At 46.9% G+C, this 19,853-nt stretch overlaps 2 protein-coding genes across 36 annotated transcripts in view; one reads left to right on the top strand and one right to left on the bottom strand.

Annotated features, from left to right (window-relative positions):
• The window catches only part of otud4 (OTU deubiquitinase 4), a 43,738-nt gene extending 31,254 nt beyond the window's left edge, over positions 1-12,484 (bottom strand). For all 32 annotated transcript variants that reach the window (XM_052498038.1, XM_052498049.1, XM_052498044.1 and 29 more), the window contains exons 1-7: positions 11,905-12,484; positions 11,299-11,382; positions 10,704-10,754; positions 10,552-10,598; positions 10,291-10,363; positions 10,109-10,190; positions 7,601-7,775 (exon numbers count right to left, since the gene is read on the bottom strand). In XM_052498038.1, coding sequence (XP_052353998.1) covers positions 7,601-7,775; positions 10,109-10,190; positions 10,291-10,363; positions 10,552-10,598; positions 10,704-10,754; positions 11,299-11,382; positions 11,905-12,051 — 659 coding nt within the window. In that variant the 5' untranslated portion in view covers positions 12,052-12,484. The remainder of the gene's footprint in view (positions 1-7,600; positions 7,776-10,108; positions 10,191-10,290; positions 10,364-10,551; positions 10,599-10,703; positions 10,755-11,298; positions 11,383-11,904) is intronic.
• Positions 12,485-12,798: 314 nt separating this feature from the next.
• Positions 12,799-19,853, top strand: part of LOC118375740 (mothers against decapentaplegic homolog 1-like) — a 36,549-nt gene continuing 29,494 nt past the window's right edge. Inside the window, exons 1-7 of one of the 4 annotated variants that reach the window (XM_052498034.1) lie at positions 12,799-12,817; positions 13,049-13,172; positions 15,482-15,930; positions 16,046-16,261; positions 18,222-18,503; positions 19,081-19,200; positions 19,619-19,840. In XM_052498034.1, coding sequence (XP_052353994.1) covers positions 15,747-15,930; positions 16,046-16,261; positions 18,222-18,503; positions 19,081-19,200; positions 19,619-19,840 — 1,024 coding nt within the window. In that variant the 5' untranslated portion in view covers positions 12,799-12,817; positions 13,049-13,172; positions 15,482-15,746. Of the gene's footprint in view, positions 12,818-13,010; positions 13,173-13,748; positions 14,064-15,481; positions 15,931-16,045; positions 16,262-18,221; positions 18,504-19,080; positions 19,201-19,618; positions 19,841-19,853 lie in introns of those variants that run through there. The other 3 variants (XM_052498036.1, XM_052498033.1, XM_052498035.1) reach the window with 3 other exon arrangements.

Here is a 19,853-nt window from a genome sequence, read left to right as displayed (position 1 = left end):
AGTGCTTAAAGCTGATATAGATAACATAGTAAATCACTAAGATTTAGAATATGGACAGAAAGTGCAAAATCGAGGATGAAACGATTTGGGCAATCCTTAGAAAATTCTGATAAAAAAATAAACTGTCCACATCTATACTGAACAAAAAATATGAACGTAAAGTGTTGGTACAACGTTTCATGAGCTGAAATATCAGATCCCAGAAATGTTCCATATGAACAAAAAAAAGCTTATTTTTCTTTCTCAAATTTTCATGTCACAAATTTGTTTTACATCCCTGTTGGTTTTTTGCCAAGAGAATCCATCCACCTGACAGGTGTGGGCATATCAAGAAGCAGATTAAACAGCATGATGATTACACAGGTGCACCTTGGGCAATAAAAGGCCACTCAATGCCACAGATGTCTCAAGTTGAGGGAGCGTGCAGTTGGAATGCTGACTGCAGGAATGTCCACCAGATGTTCATTTCTCTACCATGAGCCGCCACCAACATCGTTTTAGAGAATTTGGCAGTATGTCCAACCGGCCTCACAATCGCAGACCACGTGTAACCACGACAACCCAGGACCTCCACATCAGGCTTCTTCACCCGCAGGTTCGTCTGAGACCAGTCACCCAGACAGCTGATGAAACTGGGTTTGCTCGTCGTCCTCACCCGGGTCTTGACCTGACTGCAGTTCGGCGTCGTAACCGACTTCAGTGGGGAAATGTTCACCTTCGATGGCCGCTGGCACCCTGGAGAAGTGTGTTCTTCACGGATGAATCCCGGTTTCAACTGGACCGGACAGATGGCAGATAGCATGTATGGTGTCGTGTGGGCGAGCGGTTTGCTGATGTTAACATTGTGAACAGAGTGCCCCATGGTGGCGGTGGGGTTATGGTATGGGCAGGCATAAGCTACGTACAGCGAACACAGTTGCATTTTATCGATGTCAATTTGAATGCACAAAGATACCGTGATGAGATCCTGAGGCCCATTATCGTGCCATTCATCCGCTGTCATCACCTCATGTTTCAGCATGATAATGCACGTCCCCATGTCGCAAGGATCTGTATACAATTCCCGGAAGCTGAGAATGTCCCAGTTTTTCAATGGCCCACATTCTCACCAGACATGTCACCCATTGAGCATGTTTGGGATGCTCTGGATTGACATGTACGACAGCATGTTCCAGTTCCTGCCAATATCCAGCAACTTCCCAAAGCCATTGAAGAGGAGTGGGACAACATTCCACAGGCCACAATCAACAGCCTGATCAACTCTATGTGAAGGAGATGTGTCGCGCTGCATGAGGCAAATGGTCACACCAGATACTGACTGGTTTTCTGATCCACACCAGATACTGACTGGTTTTCTGATCCACACCAGATACTGACTGGTTTTCTGATCCACACCAGATACTGACTGGTTTTCTGATCCACACCAGATACTGACTGGTTTTCTGATCCACACCAGATACTGACTGGTTTTCTGATCCACACCAGATACTGACTGGTTTTCTGATCCAAACCAGATACTGACTGGTTTTCTGATCCACACCAGATACTGACTGGTTTTCTGATCCACACTCCTTACCTTTTTTAAGGTGTCTGTGACCAACAGATTAAGACCTAATGAATTATATTTAAATTGACTGATTTCCTAAAATGAACTGTGACTCAGTAAAATATTTAGAATTGTTGCATGTTGAGTTTATATTATTGTTCAGTGTAGTTTCCCTAAACCAACAAGACGAGTATCGAACCGCGAAATCACTAACCAACAAGACGAGTATCGAACCGCGAAATCACTAGCCAACAAGACGAGTATCGAACCGCGAAATCACTAGCCAACAAGACGAGTATCGAACCGCGAAATCACTAGCCAACAAGACGAGTATCGAACCGCGAAATCACTAGCCAACAAGACGAGTATCGAACCGCGAAATCACTAGCCAACAAGACGAGTATCGAACCGCGAAATCACTAGCCAACAAGACGAGTATCGAACCGCGAAATCACTAGCCAACAAGACGAGTATCGAACCGCGAAATCACTAGCCAACAAGACGAGTATCGAACCGCGAAATCACTAGCCAACAAGACGAGTATCGAACCGCGAAATCACTAGCCAACAAGACGGTATCGAACCGCGAAATCACTAGCCAACAAGACGAGTATCGAACCGCGAAATCACTAGCCAACAAGACGAGTATCGAACCGCGAAATCACTAGCCAACAAGACGAGTATCGAACCGCGAAATCACTAGCCAACAAGACGAGTATCGAACCGCGAAATCACTAGCCAACAAGACGAGTATCGAACCGCGAAATCACTAGCCAACAAGACGAGTATCGAACCGCGAAATCACTAGCCAACAAGACGAGTATCGAACCGCGAAATCACTAGCCAACAAGACGAGTATCTAACCGTGAAATCACTAGGCAACAAGATGAGTACATGTCAATCTACTATAGTAAGGAACAGCAGAATCACTAGCCAACATGAACATCAGTATCACTAGCCAACATGAACATCAGAATCACTAGCCAACATGAACATTAGAATCACTAGCCAACATGTCAATCTACTATAGTAAGGAACAGCAGAATCACTAGCCAACATGAACATCAGTATCACTAGCCAACATGAACATTAGAATCACTAGCCAACATGAACATTAGAATCACTAGCCAACATGTCAATCTACGATAGTAAGGAACAGCAGAATCACTAGCCAACATGTCAATCTACTATAGTAAGGAACATTAGAATCACTAGCCAACATGTCAATCTACTATAGTAAGGAACATTAGAATCACTAGCCAACATGTCAATCTACTATAGTAAGGAACATTAGAATCACTAGCCAACATGAACATTAGAATCACTAGCCAACATGAACAGCAGAATCACTAGCCAACATGAACATTAGAATCACTAGCCAACATGAACATTAGAATCACTAGCCAACATGAACATTAGAATCACTAGCCAACATGAACAGTTAGAATCACTAGCCAACATGAACATCAGAATCACTAGCCAACATGTCAATCTACGATAGTAAGGAACAGCAGAATCACTAGCCAACATGTCAATCTACTATAGTAAGGAACATTAGAATCACTAGCCAACATGAACATTAGAATCACTAGCCAACATGTCAATCTACGATAGTAAGGAAAAGCAGAATCACTAGCCAACATGTCAATCTACGATAGTAAGGAACAGCAGCATCACTAGCCAACATGTCAATCTACTATAGTAAGGAACATTAGAATCACTAGCCAACATGAACATTAGATAGTAAGCCAACAGAACAGAATCACTAGCCAACATGCCAAATCTACTATAGTAAGGAACATTAGAATCACTAGCCAACATGTCAAATCTACTATAGTAAGGAACATTAGAATCACTAGCCAACATGTCAATCTACGATAGTAAGGAACAGCAGAATCACTAGCCAACATGCCAATCTACTATAGTAAGGAACATTAGAATCACTAGCCAACATGTCAATCTACTATAGTAAGGAACAGCAGAATCACTAGCCAACATGTCAATCTACTATAGTAAGGAACAGCAGAATCACTAGCCAACATGAACATTAGAATCACTAGCCAACATGAACATTAGAATCACTAGCCAACATGAACATTAGAATCACTAGCCAACATGTCAATCTACTATAGTAAGGAACATTAGAATCACTAGCCAACATGAACAGCAGAATCACTAGCCAACATGAACATTAGAATCACTAGCCAACATGAACATCAATCTACTATAAACATGTCAGCAGAATCTACTATAGTATGAACATTAGAATCACTAGCCAACATGTCAATCTACTATAGTAAGGAACATTAGAATCACTAGCCAACATGAACAGCAGAATCACTAGCCAACATGAACATTAGAATCACTAGCCAACATGTCAATCTACTATAGTAAGGAACAGCAGAATCACTAGCCAACATGAACATCAGAATCACTAGCCAACATGTCAATCTACTATAATAAGGAACAGCAGAATCACTAGCCAACATGAACATTAGAATCACTAGCCAACATGAACATTAGAATCACTAGCCAACATGAACATTAGAATCACTAGCCAACATGAACATCAATCTACTATAGTAAGCCAACATGAACATTAGAATCACTAGCCAACATGTAAATCTACTATAGTAAGGAACAGCAGAATCACTAGCCAACATGTCAATCTACTATAGTAACATGAACATTAGAATCACTAGCCAACATGTAAATCTACTATAGTAAGGAACAGCAGAATCACTAGCCAACATGTCAATCTACTATAGTAAGGAACAGCAGAATCACTACCCAACATGTCAATCTACTATAGTAAGGAACATTAGAATCACTAGCCAACATGAACATTAGAATCACTAGCCAACATGTCAATCTACTATAGTAAGGAACAGCAGAATCACTAGCCAACATGTCAATCTACTATAGTAAGGAACAGCAGAATCACTAGCCAACATGAACATTAGAATCACTAGCCAACATGTCAATCTACTATAGTAAGGAACATTAGAATCACTAGCCAACATGTCAATCTACTATAGTAAGGAACATTAGAATCACTAGCCAACATGAACATTAGAATCACTAGCCAACATGTCAATCTACTATAGTAAGGAACATTAGAATCACTAGCCAACATGAACATTAGAATCACTAGCCAACATGAACATTAGAATCACTAGCCAACATGTCAATCTACTATAGTAAGGAACATTAGAATCACTAGCCAACATGAACATTAGAATCACTAGCCAACATGAACATTAGAATCACTAGCCAACATGTCAATCTACTATAGTAAGGAACAGCAGAATCACTAGCCAACATGTCAATCTACTATAGTAAGGAACATTAGAATCACTAGCCAACATGAACATCAGAATCACTAGCCAACATGAACATCAGAATCACTAGCCAACATGAACATTAGAATCACTAGCCAACATGTCAATCTACTATAGTAAGGATCTCTATAGCAGCTGTACCCATAGAGCCTATAGCAGCTGTACCCATAGAGACTATAGCAGCTGTACCCATAGAGCATATAGCTGTACCCATAGAGCCTATAGCAGCTGTACCCATAGAGCCTATAGCAGCTGTACCCATAGAGCCTATAGCAGCTGTACCCATAGAGCCTATAGCAGCTGTACCCATAGAGCCTATAGCAGCTGTTCCCATAGAGCCTATAGCAGCTGTACCCATAGAGCCTATAGCAGCTGTTCCCACAGAGCCTATTGCAGCTGTACCCATAGAGCCTATAGCAGCTGTTCCCATAGAGCCTATAGCAGCTGCACCCATAGAGACTATAGCAGCTGTTCCCACAGAGCCTATAGCAGCTGTACCCATAGAGCCTATAGCAGCTGTACCCATAGAGACTATAGCAGCTGTACCCATAGAGACTATAGCAGCTGTACCCATAGAGATTATAGCAGCTGTACCCATAGAGACTATAGCAGCTGTTCCCACAGAGCCTATAGCAGCTGTACCCATAGAGCCTATAGCAGCTGTACCCATAGAGCCTATAGCAGCTGTTCCCACAGTGTCTCTAATCCAGTCAACATTAAGTCCTGACGTTGTTTAGCTGGAGTATGATCCTGGATGTAAACTCCAACCCTCCAGATCTATTTCTGTCCCTCCTGAACATATTGTATCCATGTATAGAGATCTCAGCTTCTTCAAAAGAAGAGTCCAAGTGAGTCTCTGATAGCCGCCAAGACATGAATATTGTCTGACTGCACTAGACAGCATAGGCTACCCCCAGGCTACTTTGAAATACATGCCTCATATAATATGTAGTAAAAATGTTCCAGGTTTCAAACAATTAAGTAAATGGTTTTCAAAAAAGCTGCATACTGCCTCCAGCTCATTGCAGAGTGGTGCGTGAGGCGCTGAGGAAGAGGAGGCCTTCCGTTGACACTTGCTGTTTGATATGCTGAAGCAGCAACTCTCACTCCCTCCCGACAGAGCCTTAGAGGAAAATCTATCTGTACGCTGTACGCCTATGATAAGATACTGTAAAAAAAAAAAAAGCGGCAATTTAATTCCAATAAATTATGTAAATTAACATTTAGACCAATAAGCGTGACCAGTCAAATGCATTTCACTCCACTGGTATGTCCATCAGTCTAGAGGCTATAAAGCCTAATGTCCATCAGTCTAGAGGCTATAAGGCCTAATGTCCATCAGTCTAGAGGCTATAAGGCCTAATGTCCATCAGTCTAGAGGCTATAAGGCCTAATGTCCATCAGTCTAGAGGCTATAAAGCCTAATGTCCATCAGTCTAGAGGCTATAAGGCCTAATGTCCATCAGTCTAGAGGCTATAAAGCCTAATGTCCATCAGTCTAGAGGCTATAAGGCCTAATGTCCATCAGTCTAGAGGCTATAAGGCCTAATGTCCATCAGTCTAGAGGCTATAAAGCCTAATGTCCATCAGTCTAGAGGCTATAAAGCCTAATGTCCATCAGTCTAGAGGCTATAAAGCCTAATGTCCATCAGTCTAGAGGCTATAAAGCCTAATGTCCATCAATGTAGAGGCTATAAGGCCTAATGTCCATCAGTCTAGAGGCTATAAAGCCTAATGTCCATCAATGTAGAGGCTATGTCCCCAGAACTGTTCCTAGAGCCGTCCCCAGAACTATAAAGTTCCTCAGAGCCTATAAGGCCCCATCAGTCTAGAGCTATCCCCAGAACAGAACTAGAGGCTATAAGGCCTAGTCCACAGTTCCTATAGCCGTCCCTGTAGAACAGTTCCTCAGTCTAGAGCCTATAAGTCCCCAATGTAGAGGCAGAACAGTTCCTAGAGCTGTCCCTAGAACAGTTCCTAGAGCCGTCCCTAGAACAGTTCCTAGAGCCGTCCCTAGAACAGTTCCTAGAGCCGTCCCCAGAACAGTTCCTAGAGCTGTCCCCAGAACAGTTCCTAGAGCTGTCCCCAGAACAGCTGTCCCTAGAACAGTCCCCAGAACAGCTGTCCCTAGAACAGTTCCTAGAGCTGAACAGTTCCTAGAGCTGTCCCTAGAACAGTTCCTAGAGCTGTCTCTAGAACAGTTCCTAGAGCCGTCCCCAGAACAGTTCCTAGAGCCGTCCCCAGAACAGTTCCTAGAGCCGTCCCCAGAACAGTTCCTAGAGCCGTCCCCAGAACAGTTCCTAGAGCCGTCCCCAGAACAGTTCCCAGAGCCGTCCCCAGAACAGTTCCTAGAGCTGTCCCTAGAGCTGTCCCTAAACAGTTCCTAGAGCCGAACAGTCCTAGAGCTCCCCAGAACAGTTCCTAGAGCCGTCCCCTAGAACAGTTCCTAGAGCAGTCCCCAGAACAGTTCCTAGAGCCGTCCCCAGAACAGTTCCTAGAGCCGTCCCCAGAACAGTTCCTAGAGCCGTCCCCAGAACAGTTCCCAGAGCCGTCCCCAGAACAGTTCCTAGAGCCGTCCCCAGAACAGTTCCTAGAGCCGTCCCCAGAACAGTTCCTAGAGCCGTCCCCAGAACAGTTCCTAGAGCCGTCCCCAGAACAGTTCCTAGAGCTGTCTCTAGAGCTGTCCCCAGAACAGTTCCTAGAGCCGTCCCTACCAGAGAGCGTCCTCTCCCTCCAGGTCCGACTCGTCGCTGCTACGACACTGCTCATTGTCCGGGTCGTCTTCGAGAAGGTCGTTGCCACGGTTACCGGTACCGCCCTTCAGACAGGGAGCCACCACGGAATGGTCCGTGCCACACACGCGCTCATAGAGGAGCTCGTACAGGACGGCTGCAGAGAGAGAGAGAGAGGGCAGGACAGACACACACACAGAGAGACACAGAGACAGACAGTGACAACGTCAGTAAAAACAACCTGTTGACTGCCTTGTTATTCTGTTGATAGATAAACCTTCGCCCCAACATATATTTTAAAGGCACTCCAGGAAGGTTGATCTGCCTGGTTGCAGGTCTGTGGTCATTGACCATAGGATTAGGCAAAACAGTACAGCCAGCTAATAGCACAAACCTAAAATGGTGAAATGACTCATCGCAATTCACAGTGGCAGACAGAGGGCAGTGTTCTTCACAAGAGGGGGGTGGGTTCCATTAACCTCGTCCCAAACTGAGAGAGGAGGGGGGGGGTTCCATTAACCTCGTCCCAAACAGAGAGGGGGGGTTCCATTAACCTCGTCCCAAACTGAGAGGGGGGGGGTTCCATTAACCTCGTCCCAAACTGAGAGAGGAGGGGGGTTCCATTAACCTCGTCCCAAACTGAGAGAGGAGGGGGGTTCCATTAACCTCGTCCCAAACTGAGGAGGGGGTTCCATTAACCTCGTCCCAAACAGAGAGGGGGGTCCATTAACCTCGTCCCAAACTGAGAGGGGGGGGTTCCATTAACCTCATCCCAAACTGAGAGAGGGGGTTCCATTAACCTCGTCCCAAACTGAGAGGGGGGTTCCATTAACCTCATCCCAAACTGAGAGAGGGGGTTCCATTAACCTCGTCCCAAACTGAGAGAGAGGAGGGGGGGGGGTTCCATTAACCTCGTCCCAAACTGAGAGAGAGGGGGGTTCCATTAACCTCGTCCCAAACTGAGAGAGGAGTGGGGGTTCCATTAACCTCGTCCCAAACAGAGAGGGGGGTCCATTAACCTCGTCCCAAACTGAGAGGGGGGTTCCATTAACCTCATCCCAAACTGAGAGAGGGGGTTCCATTAACCTCGTCCCAAACTGAGAGGGGGGTTCCATTAACCTCATCCCAAACTGAGAGAGGGGGTTCCATTAACCTCGTCCCAAACTGAGTTCCATTAACCTCGAAACTGGGGGGGGTTCCATTAACCTCGTCCCAAACTGAGAGAGGGAGAGTTCCATCAACCTCGTCCCAAACTGAGAGAGGGGGGGTTCCATCAACCTCGTCCCAAACTGAGAGAGGGGGGTTCCATCAACCTCGTCCCAAACTGAGAGGGGGGGGTTCCATTAACCTCGTCCCAAACTGAGAGGGGGGTTCCATTAACCTCGTCCCAAACTGAGAGAGGAGGGGGGACTCCATTAACCTCGTCCCAAACTGAGAGAGGGGGGGTTCCATTAACCTCGTCCCAAACTGAGAGAGGGGGGGTTCCATTAACCTCGTCCCAAACTGAGAGAGGAGGGGGACTCCATTAACCTCGTCCCAAACTGAGAGAGGGGGTTCCATTAACCTCGTCCCAAACTGAGAGAGGGGTTAATGGAACCCCCCCCCCCCCTCTTTTTTTCCAGGCTGTAAGTTTAAAATCACATTTGATTTGATTTATGCTGCAGTAACTTTGTGTCGAGGGGCTAGGGTCAGTTTGTTATATCTGGAGAACTTCTCCTGTCTTATCCGGTGTCCTGTGTGAATTTAAGTATGCTCTGTCTAATTCTCTCTTTCTCTCTCTCGGAGGACCTGAACCCTAGGACCATGCCTCAGGACTACCTGACATGATGACTCCTTGCTGTCCCCAGTCCACCTGGCCGTGCTGCTGCTCCAGTTTCAACTGTTCTGCATGTGATTATTATCATGCTGGTCATTTATGAACATTTGAACATCTTGGTCATGTTCTGTTATAATCTCCACCCGGCACAGCCAGAAGAGGACTGGCCACCCCTCAGAGCCTGGTTCCTCTCTAGGTTTCTTCCTAGGTTCTAGCCTTTCTAGGGAGTTTTTCCTAGCCACCGTGCTTCTACATCTGCATTGCTTGCTGTTTGAGGGTTTTAGGCTGGGTTTCTGTACAGCACTTTGAGATATCAGCTGATGTACGAAGGGCTTTATAAATAAATTGGATTTGGAATCAGGCTACCCTCCCAGGACCCAGGTGTCCCGTTCTGTATATGGATGTTTTTCACGTGCAAAAAGTGAATTGGCTTTTTGATTTTAAAAAACAACAACTCTTTTATCTGCTTTCCTCATGAAAACTAGTTTGAAAAACATATCCGGACGATTCACTGCTCCCTGGATTGACAACATGACCGAGCAGCAGAGATTCCTGTTCTCTTTGAGAAGGACGCTGCTCCCTTACCACTTCCGCCCCGATGACGTGTCAGGCCATACCCCAGGCCAGATTAATCTAACCCCCTGACTGTGTGTGTGTGTGTGTTCTTAACTCACACTGGCACAGGGCAGCATTCTTCACATGAGCTATGGGGTAGACACTGTCGTAATGGTTCCCGTTCAGGAAGCACAGACGCACCTAACGGACACAAAACAACAAAAGTTTGCCTCGGGTCAAAAGTAGTGAATAGAAATCAGGATGCAGTGTTGTTTAAACATGGTGCGTTTGTTTTTTTTACCTTGTCATTAAAGCCGTTGTCAGTGATTTGAACAGGAGGTTTACCAGGGGTCTGGAAGATGATGAAATCACTCCTGGATCAACAAATGCATTTAGAGAACATAGACCAAGCTTTAGTCTCAGTAAATAACTACTAACATGTAAACAAACACACATTTTTTTTTTATTTCACCTTTATTTAAGCTAGTTGAGAACAAGATCTCATTTACAAGAGAGAGACAGACGACAAGGTCAAGATGATGAACGTGATGAAAACTCTTACTTGTACATCAGAGCCAGTGCACATATCTCCACCTCTCCCACCCAGTGCTGAAAAAATAATTATATGAATCAGCTACATACTAAGAAATGCCTAAAGGATCATATTAGTTTGGAGTTACAGTGATGTGTTTTGGACACGGATAAACACTTTACCTGAGGGTCCTCAAGTTTCATTATGTACTCCTCGAAGTCTCCTTCTATGAACTGGAGGAGAGCAAGAAAGAGACAGGGACGAGAGAGACAGACGGAGAGAGAGGGATGAGAGACAGAGAGAGAGAGGGATGAGAGACAGAGATAGAGAGGGGTGAGAGACAGAGAGAGAGAGGGATGAGAGACAGAGATAGAGAGGGGTGAGAGACAGAGAGAGAGAGAGAGAGAGAGAGAGAGAGACAGAGATAGATAGAGACAGAGATAGATAGAGACAGAGATAGATAGAGACAGAGAGAGTGATGAGAGAGAGGGGGATGAGAGATAGATAGAGAGACAGAGAGAGATAGAGAGGGAGACACAGACCCTCAGAGAGATAGACACAGAGAGATAGAGACGGAGACAGATAGAGAAGGATGAGAGAGAGAGAGAGAGAGAGAGATGAGAGATAGAGAGGGAGAGAGACAGATATGAGAGAGAGATTTGAGAGACAGAGAAATGAGAGATAGACACACAGAGAGTCACGTCTAGCCAATATAATATAACGCAGTTGGTTCAAGTGGTAACTTGGTTGAGGCCTTCCTATTAACTAGCTTCCTACCGCCGCATAGTTCTCCTTGTTCTTCTTTAGATACTGCACACAGGTGGCACGGACTTTGGTATGGAGGCTTTGACAGTGTAACACCTGAGAAACACCACACACGAAAACCCAGTCAAAAATAGTGCACTAAAGTAGCTAGAAAACTCCAGGCTTGACAAACTAGCTAGCAGGCTAACATAAGACTGGACCAACACACTGATTGCTACCATAGCTAACTAACCATCTCGCTAAAAACACAACTTGACTAAATTCCCCTGGACCAAGTCTCCCTGAAAGGAAAAACAAAATAAATAAAGTCGCAAATTGTTTTTATTAGTTGAGATTCAAGTTAAGAATGTTTGCAATATAATATAAATGATGTTTGTTTTGGACTTTAACGTGAGGATGAGTAGGTGGGAAAAAAAACAGCATGGATTAAAAACACGTGTTTGGAAAGAAAGAAAGAGGGTGTGTGTGAAACACTGTTGAGGACTTTCATGTCTACGAAGCTTTTAACTTTATTAAAAAAAAGCTTATTTTTTTAAATTTTGTATTAAAAAGAGCCCGTCTGTGATATTTTGTTTTTCTTTGATGTGTCATGTGAATAACGTGAAAATTGGACTTTACCTGTTCAGCTACAGCCCGAAATAAACACGACCCGTCTTTGGCTATTTTTTTCCGGTGAAAGCCGATGGATGTCAGGTATTCGTCCATACATTTTTCTACACTTTTTTCGTTGTTATTTGGCCGCATGTTTGGTTGACATCCGTCCATAGTTGGTTTATCGATGCTGTTGAGTCTTGATAGTCTCACTCGAGACACTAAGAGTTAAGTTAGCTTTCTGGTTAACTAACAATATAAGACGTTTTCCATTCAGGCTGTGCAATGAATACCAGGAAACAGTATATATAAGGACTGCTGTTTTGTTTCGGTGGAAGCGTCAAGCTTTCGTTTTCACCAAAACATTCCTTTATAGTCTCATTATTTGTATATTTTTTCCTAGACTGTCAATTAAAGACTAAATATACCGTGTGTTATATTAACTCGCTATCGTGTACAATTAAATAGATGACATAGCTAACATGTATTCACCAATAACAACAACAACAACAACAAAAAATAACGAAACAAAATAGCTTCTCGTTTTAGTCCACGGTTGTCTCCTCGCTGTTTTACTCTCACTGAAGTTTGGTAACTCGACTGGCCGCTGGGAGTTGTAGGCAACACGCCCTTCCTGTGCGCAGGGGCAGAGTGCCAAGAGAACTACATTAACCATCGTGCCCCCACGCAGATTCTCTTCTCTTTTCCAAACAAACTGTAACGAAATTAATACAATTAAATTAAAAATTAAAAGGTCTAGAAACATAAAATAAATATTTTATTTTTAAGGTTGTTTGTGATTTGATGGTGAATTATCTCTCAACACTAGCACACTACTTAATTAATCATATATATATATATATATTGTTTTTTTTATCTTTCTCCATTTAACACATTCTCAATAGGAGTTGTTACCAGAGGAGATCGGTGGAAACTATCCGTTGGTTATATATATATATATATATTTTTTTTAACATAACATATTTTTTTATCATATTATTCTTATATGTTGTTATTTAGAGATTATACAAATATATATATTTTTTTAGATGTCAGAGAGAATGGAAAACCTTATACGATAACCCAATAATATAACCTTATATGTAATGTATATGTCGTGTCTTGGTTTCTAATTTGTTTTTGCCCCTCCTCCTACGCGGTGCGGTCCCAGGGAGGGCGTTTTGCCAGTGGTTCTGCCCTATAATGTGACGCTAGAGTCCGGCAAGCGGGTGGCGAGGAGTCCGGTGTTGTTCTGGAGCGCTTTAAAACAAAAATAACGTCTGTTTTAAAACACGGTAATGTAAATGCTTCCTATAATTTAAATACAAAAATAAACAACAGTCCTATGTTTTTCCGAAGAAATTGTTTGTTTAAATCGTTTGTTCGAAGCTCAAACTAGAGTAAGAGTTTATTTTACGATTCCAGAGTCGTCCAACTTTTCGCTCTATTGTCGTTCTCATCCAGACAAGACTATCCCCAAAGCATGTAGGCCTATCTGATCATAAACCGTTTTTAAAAAAAGTTAAGTTAATAGTTTATCCGTTTAGAATCGGTTAAACGATGAACGTTATTATTTTTTAGACCCCGTTTTCTCTCCCTGTAGAAATAACAGTCGGATGTAGTTAGAAACGGATTTTTGTTTTGTCGTTATGATTTCTCCTTGTAGCAATGATCGTATCAAAATACATTTGATTGACAGGGCGTCTCTGTCTGAAGCACAGGTCTGTTGAAAGTGCTCTCAGACCGGGCAAGCTACAGGCCTGTCTCCTGGTCGGTCATAAACAATGTAGCTTCGTTCTCCACAAGGCGGGATAGGAGAGTGTCCCAAGGGGGGGAGGCAAAGGCAGGGTTGCTGTTGCAACGTAACACTCTCTCTCTCTCCACATCTCCATCTCCCAATTAAACCGCGCCATGGCCGTCCGTGCCTGGACACATTGATTTTTATTCTTCAGCTGTCTATCCTGCAGATAGAAGCAGGGAAATGTTTTGTATCTTATGCGGTAGTGGTGTAGGATTGAGCATCAGGCAGGCCAGACAGTGAAATGAGAAGGGTAGTTTACAGCTAGCCGATTCTTTCAGATCTAGGGCGGGTTAGTTTGAGAGTTAAACTGCTGTGCTCTCTGTCCAATTCTGACCGAATTGTCTGTCTGTCTCTCTCTCAGGTGTGCTGCCTGTCTCTCTCTCAGGTGTGCTGCCTGTCTCTCTCTCTGGTGTGCTGCCTGTCTCTCTCTCTGGTGTGCTGCCTGTCTCTCTCTCTGGTGTGCTGCCTGTCTCTCTCTCTCAGGTGTGCTGCCTGTCTCTCTCTCTCTGGTGCGCTGCCTGTCTCTCTCTCTCTCTCTCTGCGCTGCCTGTCTCTCTCTCTCTCTCTCTCTCAGGTGCGCTGCCTGTCGCTCTCTCTCTCTCTCTGGTGTGCTGCCTGTCTCTCTCTCTCTCTGGTGCGCTGCCTGTCTCTCTCTCTCTCTGGTGCGCTGTCTGTCTCTCTCTTTGTGCGCTGTCTGTCTCTCTCTCTGGTGCGCTGTCTGTCTCTGGTGCGCTGCCTGTCTCTCTCTCTCTCTGGTGCGCTGTCTGTCTCTCTCTCTCTCTCTTGCGCTGTCTGTCTCTCTCTCTCTCTGGTGCGCTGTCTTTCTCTCTGGTGCGCTGTCTGTCTCTCTCTCTCTGGTGCGCTGTCTGTCTGTGCGCTGTCTGTCTCTCTGGTGCGCTGTCTGTCTCTCTCTCTCTCTCTCTGGTGCGCTGTCTGTCTCTCTCTCTCTCTCTGGTGCGCTGTCTGTCTCTCTCTCTCTGGTGCGCTGTCTCTCTCTCTCTCTCTGGTGCGCTGTCTGTCTCTCTCTCTCTCTCTCTCTGGTGCGCTGTCTGTCTCTCTCTCTCTCTCTGGTGCGCTGTCTGTCTCTCTCTCTCTGGTGCGCTGTCTGTCTCTCTCTCTCTCTCTGGTGCGCTGTCTGTCTCTCTCTCTCTCTCTCTGGTGCGCTGTCTGTCTCTCTCTCTCTCTGGTGCGCTGTCTGTCTCTCTCTCTCTCTGTGCGCTGCTGTCTCTCTCTCTCTCTCTGGTGCGCTGTTGTCGCTGTCTCTCTCTCTCTCTGGTGCGCTGTCTGTCTCTCTCTCTCTCTGGTGCGCTGTCTCTCTCTCTCTCTCTCTCTCTCTGTGCGCTGTCTGTCTCTCTCTCTCTCTCTCTCTCTGGTGCGCTGTCTGTCTCTCTCTCTCTCTCTCTCTGGTGCGCTGTCTGTCTCTCTCTCTCTCTGGTGCGCTGTCTGTCTCTCTCTCTCTCTGGTGCGCTGTCTGTCTCTCTCTCTCTCTGGTGCGCTGTCTGTCTCTCTCTCTCTCTCTCTGGTGCGCTGTCTGTCTCTCTCTCTCTCTCTCTCTCTGCGCTGTCTTTCTTTCTCTCTCTCTCTCTCTGGTGCGCTGTCTTTCTCTCTCTCTCTCTCTGGTGCGCTGTCTTTCTTTCTCTCTCTCTCTCTCTCTGGTGCGCTGTCTTTCTCTCTCTCTCTGGTGCGCTGTCTCTCTCTCTCTCTGGTGCGCTGTCTCTCTCTCTCAGGTGTGCTCTCTGTCTCTCTATCAGTTGTACTGTTTCTCTTGTTCTCAGGTGTACTGTCTGTCTCTCTCTCTCTCAGGTGTGCTGTAAGGCTTGACAGCCTGATCTGGTCCTACGACTGCCCAACACAACTGGCCAACCTAGATCCCTCCGTGCAGTAACACTCTACAGTCCAGAGGCTAGCTAGGGCACAACAACACAGAGTGTGATCCTCTCCACACTACTTAGTGTGCATCTGTATGTGACTGAGAGGGAGATACTGAGTACCCGTGTGTGACTGTACTGTACTGTATTTGAGGATATTTCTCCCAGAGGACCCCGTCCTTCCCTACGTCGTCATCAAGATGAACGTGACGTCGCTATTCTCCTTCACCAGCCCGGCGGTGAAGAGGCTGCTGGGATGGAAACAGGGGGATGAGGAGGAGAAGTGGGCGGAGAAGGCAGTGGACGCCCTAGTGAAGAAACTGAAGAAGAGGAAGGGAACGATGGAGGAGCTGGAGAAGGCTCTCAGCTGTCCCGGACAGCCCAGTGAGTCGTGTGTGTGTGTGTGTGTGTGTGTGTGTGTGTGTGTGTGTGTGTGTGTGTGTGTGTGTGTGTGTGTGTGTGTGTGTCTCTCTCTAAATCCTCTCCCCTCTCTCACCAGGTAAGTGTGTGACCATCCCTCGGTCGTTGGACGGTCGTCTCCAGGTATCCCATCGTAAAGGTCTCCCCCACGTCATCTACTGCAGAGTGTGGAGGTGGCCCGACCTACAGTCTCATCACGAACTCAAGGCCTTGGAGTGCTGCCAATTCCCCTTCACGGCCAAACACAAAGATGTCTGTATCAACCCCTACCACTATAAGAGAGTGGACAGTCCTAGTGAGTATACACTGACCCCCTAGTGAGTATATACTGACCCCCTAGTGAGTATATACTGACCCCCTAGTGAGTATACACTGACCCCCTAGTGAGTATACACTGACCCCCTAGTGAGGTTACACTGCCCCCTAGTGAGGTTACACTGCCCCCCTAGTGAGGTTACACTGCCCCCTAGTGAGGTTACACTGCCCCCCTAGTGAGGTTACACTGCCCCCCTAGTGAGGTTACACTGCCCCCTAGTGAGGTTACACTGCCCCCCTAGTGAGGTTACACTGCCCCCTACCACTACAAGAAATTGGACATGGCCGGAGGGGGTGTGGTGGTATAAGGGCCTGAGGGGGTGTGGTGGTATATGGCAGGAGGGGGTGTGGTGGTATGGGGCAGGAGGGGGTGTGGTGGTATAAGGCCGGAGGGGGTGTGGTGGTGTATGGCAGGAGGGGGTGTGGTGGTGTATGGCAGGAGGGGGTGTGGTGGTATGGGGCAGGAGGGGGTGTGGTGGTATGGGGCAGGAGGGGGTGTGGTGGTATATGGCAGGAGGGGGTGTGGTGGTATATGGCAGGAGGGGGTGTGGTGGTATGGGGCAGGAGGGGGTGTGGTGGTATAAGGCCGGAGGGGGTGTGGTGGTGTATGGCCGGAGGGGGTGTGGTGGTGTATGGCAGGAGGGGGTGTGGTGGTGTATGGCAGGAGGGGGTGTGGTGGTATGGGGGCAGGAGGGGTGTGGTGGTATAAGGCCGGAGGGGGTGTGGTGGTGTATGGCAGGAGGGGGTGTGGTGGTATATGGCAGGAGGGGGTGTGGTGGTATGGGGCAGGAGGGGGTGTGGTGGTATAAGGCCGGAGGGGGTGTGGTGGTGTATGGCAGGAGGGGGTGTGGTGGTGTATGGCCGGAGGGGGTAAATGACCACTAAATTGAAAAGTGTGTGGACCTCTCCTTGTGCACGGGGGCATTGTCATGTTGAAACAGGAAAGGGACCCAGCGGATGCCAGGAGAACGCTACCTGCCCCAATGAAAAGCGCCAACTATAAAGTTTCCTCCTCCACCAAACTTTACAGTTGCCACTATGCATTTGGGGCAGGTAGCGTTCTCCTGGCATCCCCCAAACCCAGATTAGTCCGCCGGACTGCCAGATGGTGAAGTGTGATCGATCACTCCAGAGAACTGCTCCAGAGTCCAATGGCGGTGAGCTTTACACCTCTCCAGCCAACGCTTGGCATTGCGCATGGTGATCTTAGGCTTGTGACCGAGGACAGGCGATATTTATACGCTCCAGCACTCTGCGGTCCCGTTCTGTGAGCTTGTGTGGTCTACCACTTCTCGGCTGAGCCGTTGTTGCTCCTCGACGTTTCCACTTCACAATAACAGCATTTACAGTTGACCGGGGTCAGCTCTAGCAGGGTAGAAATTTGACAAACTGATTTGTTGGAAAGGTGGCATCCTCAGACAGTGCCACGTTATAAGTCACTGAGCTCTTCAGTATAGGCTATTCTACTGCCAATGTTTGTCTATGGAGATTGCATGTCAGCAATGGGTGTGGCTGAAATAGCCAAAGCCACTAATTTGAAGCGGTGTCCACATACTTTTGTGTGTATACAATGTACCACGGCTAAGGGCTGTTCTTACCCACGATGCAACTCAGAGTGCCTGGACACAACCCTTAGCCGTGGCATATTGGCCACATACCACAAACCCCCGAGGTGCCTTATTGCTGTTATAAATTAGTTACCAACATAATTAGAGCAGTAAAAATAAATGTTTTTGTCATACCCCGTGGTATACGGTCTGATATACCACCGCTTTCAGCCAATCAGCATTCAGGGCTCGAACAGCCCAGTTTATAATAACAAGTATACAATCTGAAATTGACCTCTACAAGGTTTTAGCTGTATGGAAATAGAGCCAGCTTGCCTTATTGATAAGGGACTGACACCCTCCTCCTCTCCCTCCCCTCTCCCCCCTCCTCAGTGCTGCCCCCTGTCCTGGTCCCTAGGAACAGCGACCTCACAGCGAGGCCGGGGATGCAGCCCCGTTACCATGGCGCCATCGACCAGAACGAGCCTCTCATGCCCCACAACGCCACTTTCCCAGAATCCTTCCCTCCAGGCGGGGGCGGCAACGGAGGGTTGGCGTTCCCTTGTTCCCCTGGCAACAGCTTCCCCAGTTCGCCCGGCAGTGGGTCCAGCAGTATCTCCGCGTTCCCCCACTCCCCACTTAGCTCCGACCCAGACAGCCCCTTCCATGTCCCGGGTAAGACTGGTCCCGAGCCGGCTCACCTCTGGAGCCCTCTTTCCTTCTCCTCTCTTTCCTCCTGCTCTCTCCTTCTCCTTCCTCCCTTTCTCTCTCCTCTCTTTCCTCCTTCTCTTTCCTTCCTTCCTCCCTCTCCTCTCTTTCTTCCTTCTCTCTCCTCTCTTTCTTCCTTCTCTCTCCTCTCTTTCTTCCTTCTCTCTCCTCTCTTTCTTCCTTCTCTCTCCTCTCTTTCTTCCTTCTCTCTCCTCTCTTTCTTCCTTCTCTCTCCTCTCTTTCTTCCTTCTCTCTCCTCTCTTTCTTCCTTCTCTCTCCTCTCTTTCTTCCTTCTCTCTCCTCTCTTTCGTCCTTCTCTCTCCTCTCTTTCGTCCTTCTCTCTCCTCTCTTTCCTCCTGCTCTCTCCTCTCTTTCCTCCCCCTCTCTCCTCTCTTTCCTCCCCCTCTCTCCTCTCTTTCCTCCCCCTCTCTCCTCTCCTCTCTGCAGCTTACCTGGAGCGTCTTACTCTATACAGCTGTGTTCAAGTAGTTTTCTATGCCGTAGGTTTGTTGTGTTGGCTAATAAATGGTGTGTTGTAACACAGCTGACACCCCGCCCCCAGCCTACATGCCTCCAGATGATTATCTCATTCAGGACTGCTCCCAGCCAATGGAAACCAACCTCCTCGCCATGCCAACCGGCCTGGATACCAACAACAGGCCAGGTAACGACAGAAACGCAGTCTGCCCATAGACATGAATATCCTCTCTTCCTGCCTCTCTTCTGTCTCTGAATAACCTCCTCTCTTCTCTCTTCTTCCTCCTCTCTCTCTATCCCTCTCTTCTTTCTCCTTCCTCCTCTCTCTTCCTCTCTCTTCCTCTCTCTTCCTCTCTCTTCCTCTCTCTTCCTCTCTCTTTCTCTTCTTTCTCCTTCTCTCCTTCCTCCTCTCTCTCTCTCTCTCTCTCTCTCTATCCCTCTTCTTTCTCCTTCTCTCCCTCCTCTCTCTCTCTAGATGTCTCTGAATAACCTGATCTCTGTCTCTCTCTCTCGATGTTCAGCCAGTAGCCTACGAGGAACCAAAACACTGGTGTTCTATAGTGTACTATGAGCTGAATAACCTCTCTGTCTGTCTCTCTCTCTAGATGTTCAGCCAGTAGCCTACGAGGAACCGAAACACTGGTGTTCTATAGTGTACTATGAGCTTAATAACCGCGTGGGTGAGGCGTACCTGGCGTCAGACTCCAGTGTTCTGGTCGACGGCTTCACCGACCCGTCCAATAACCGCAACCGCTTCTGCCTCGGCCTGCTGTCTAACGTCAACCGCAACTCGACCATAGAGAACACACGCAGGCACATCGGCAAAGGTGAGTTTAGCTT

Source organism: Oncorhynchus keta, chromosome 35, assembly GCF_023373465.1.
Source record: "Oncorhynchus keta strain PuntledgeMale-10-30-2019 chromosome 35, Oket_V2, whole genome shotgun sequence".
NCBI lineage: Eukaryota > Metazoa > Chordata > Actinopteri > Salmoniformes > Salmonidae > Oncorhynchus > Oncorhynchus keta.
The sequence above is the reverse complement of the archived record's forward strand: the minus strand, read 5'-3'. Positions and strand labels throughout refer to the sequence as shown.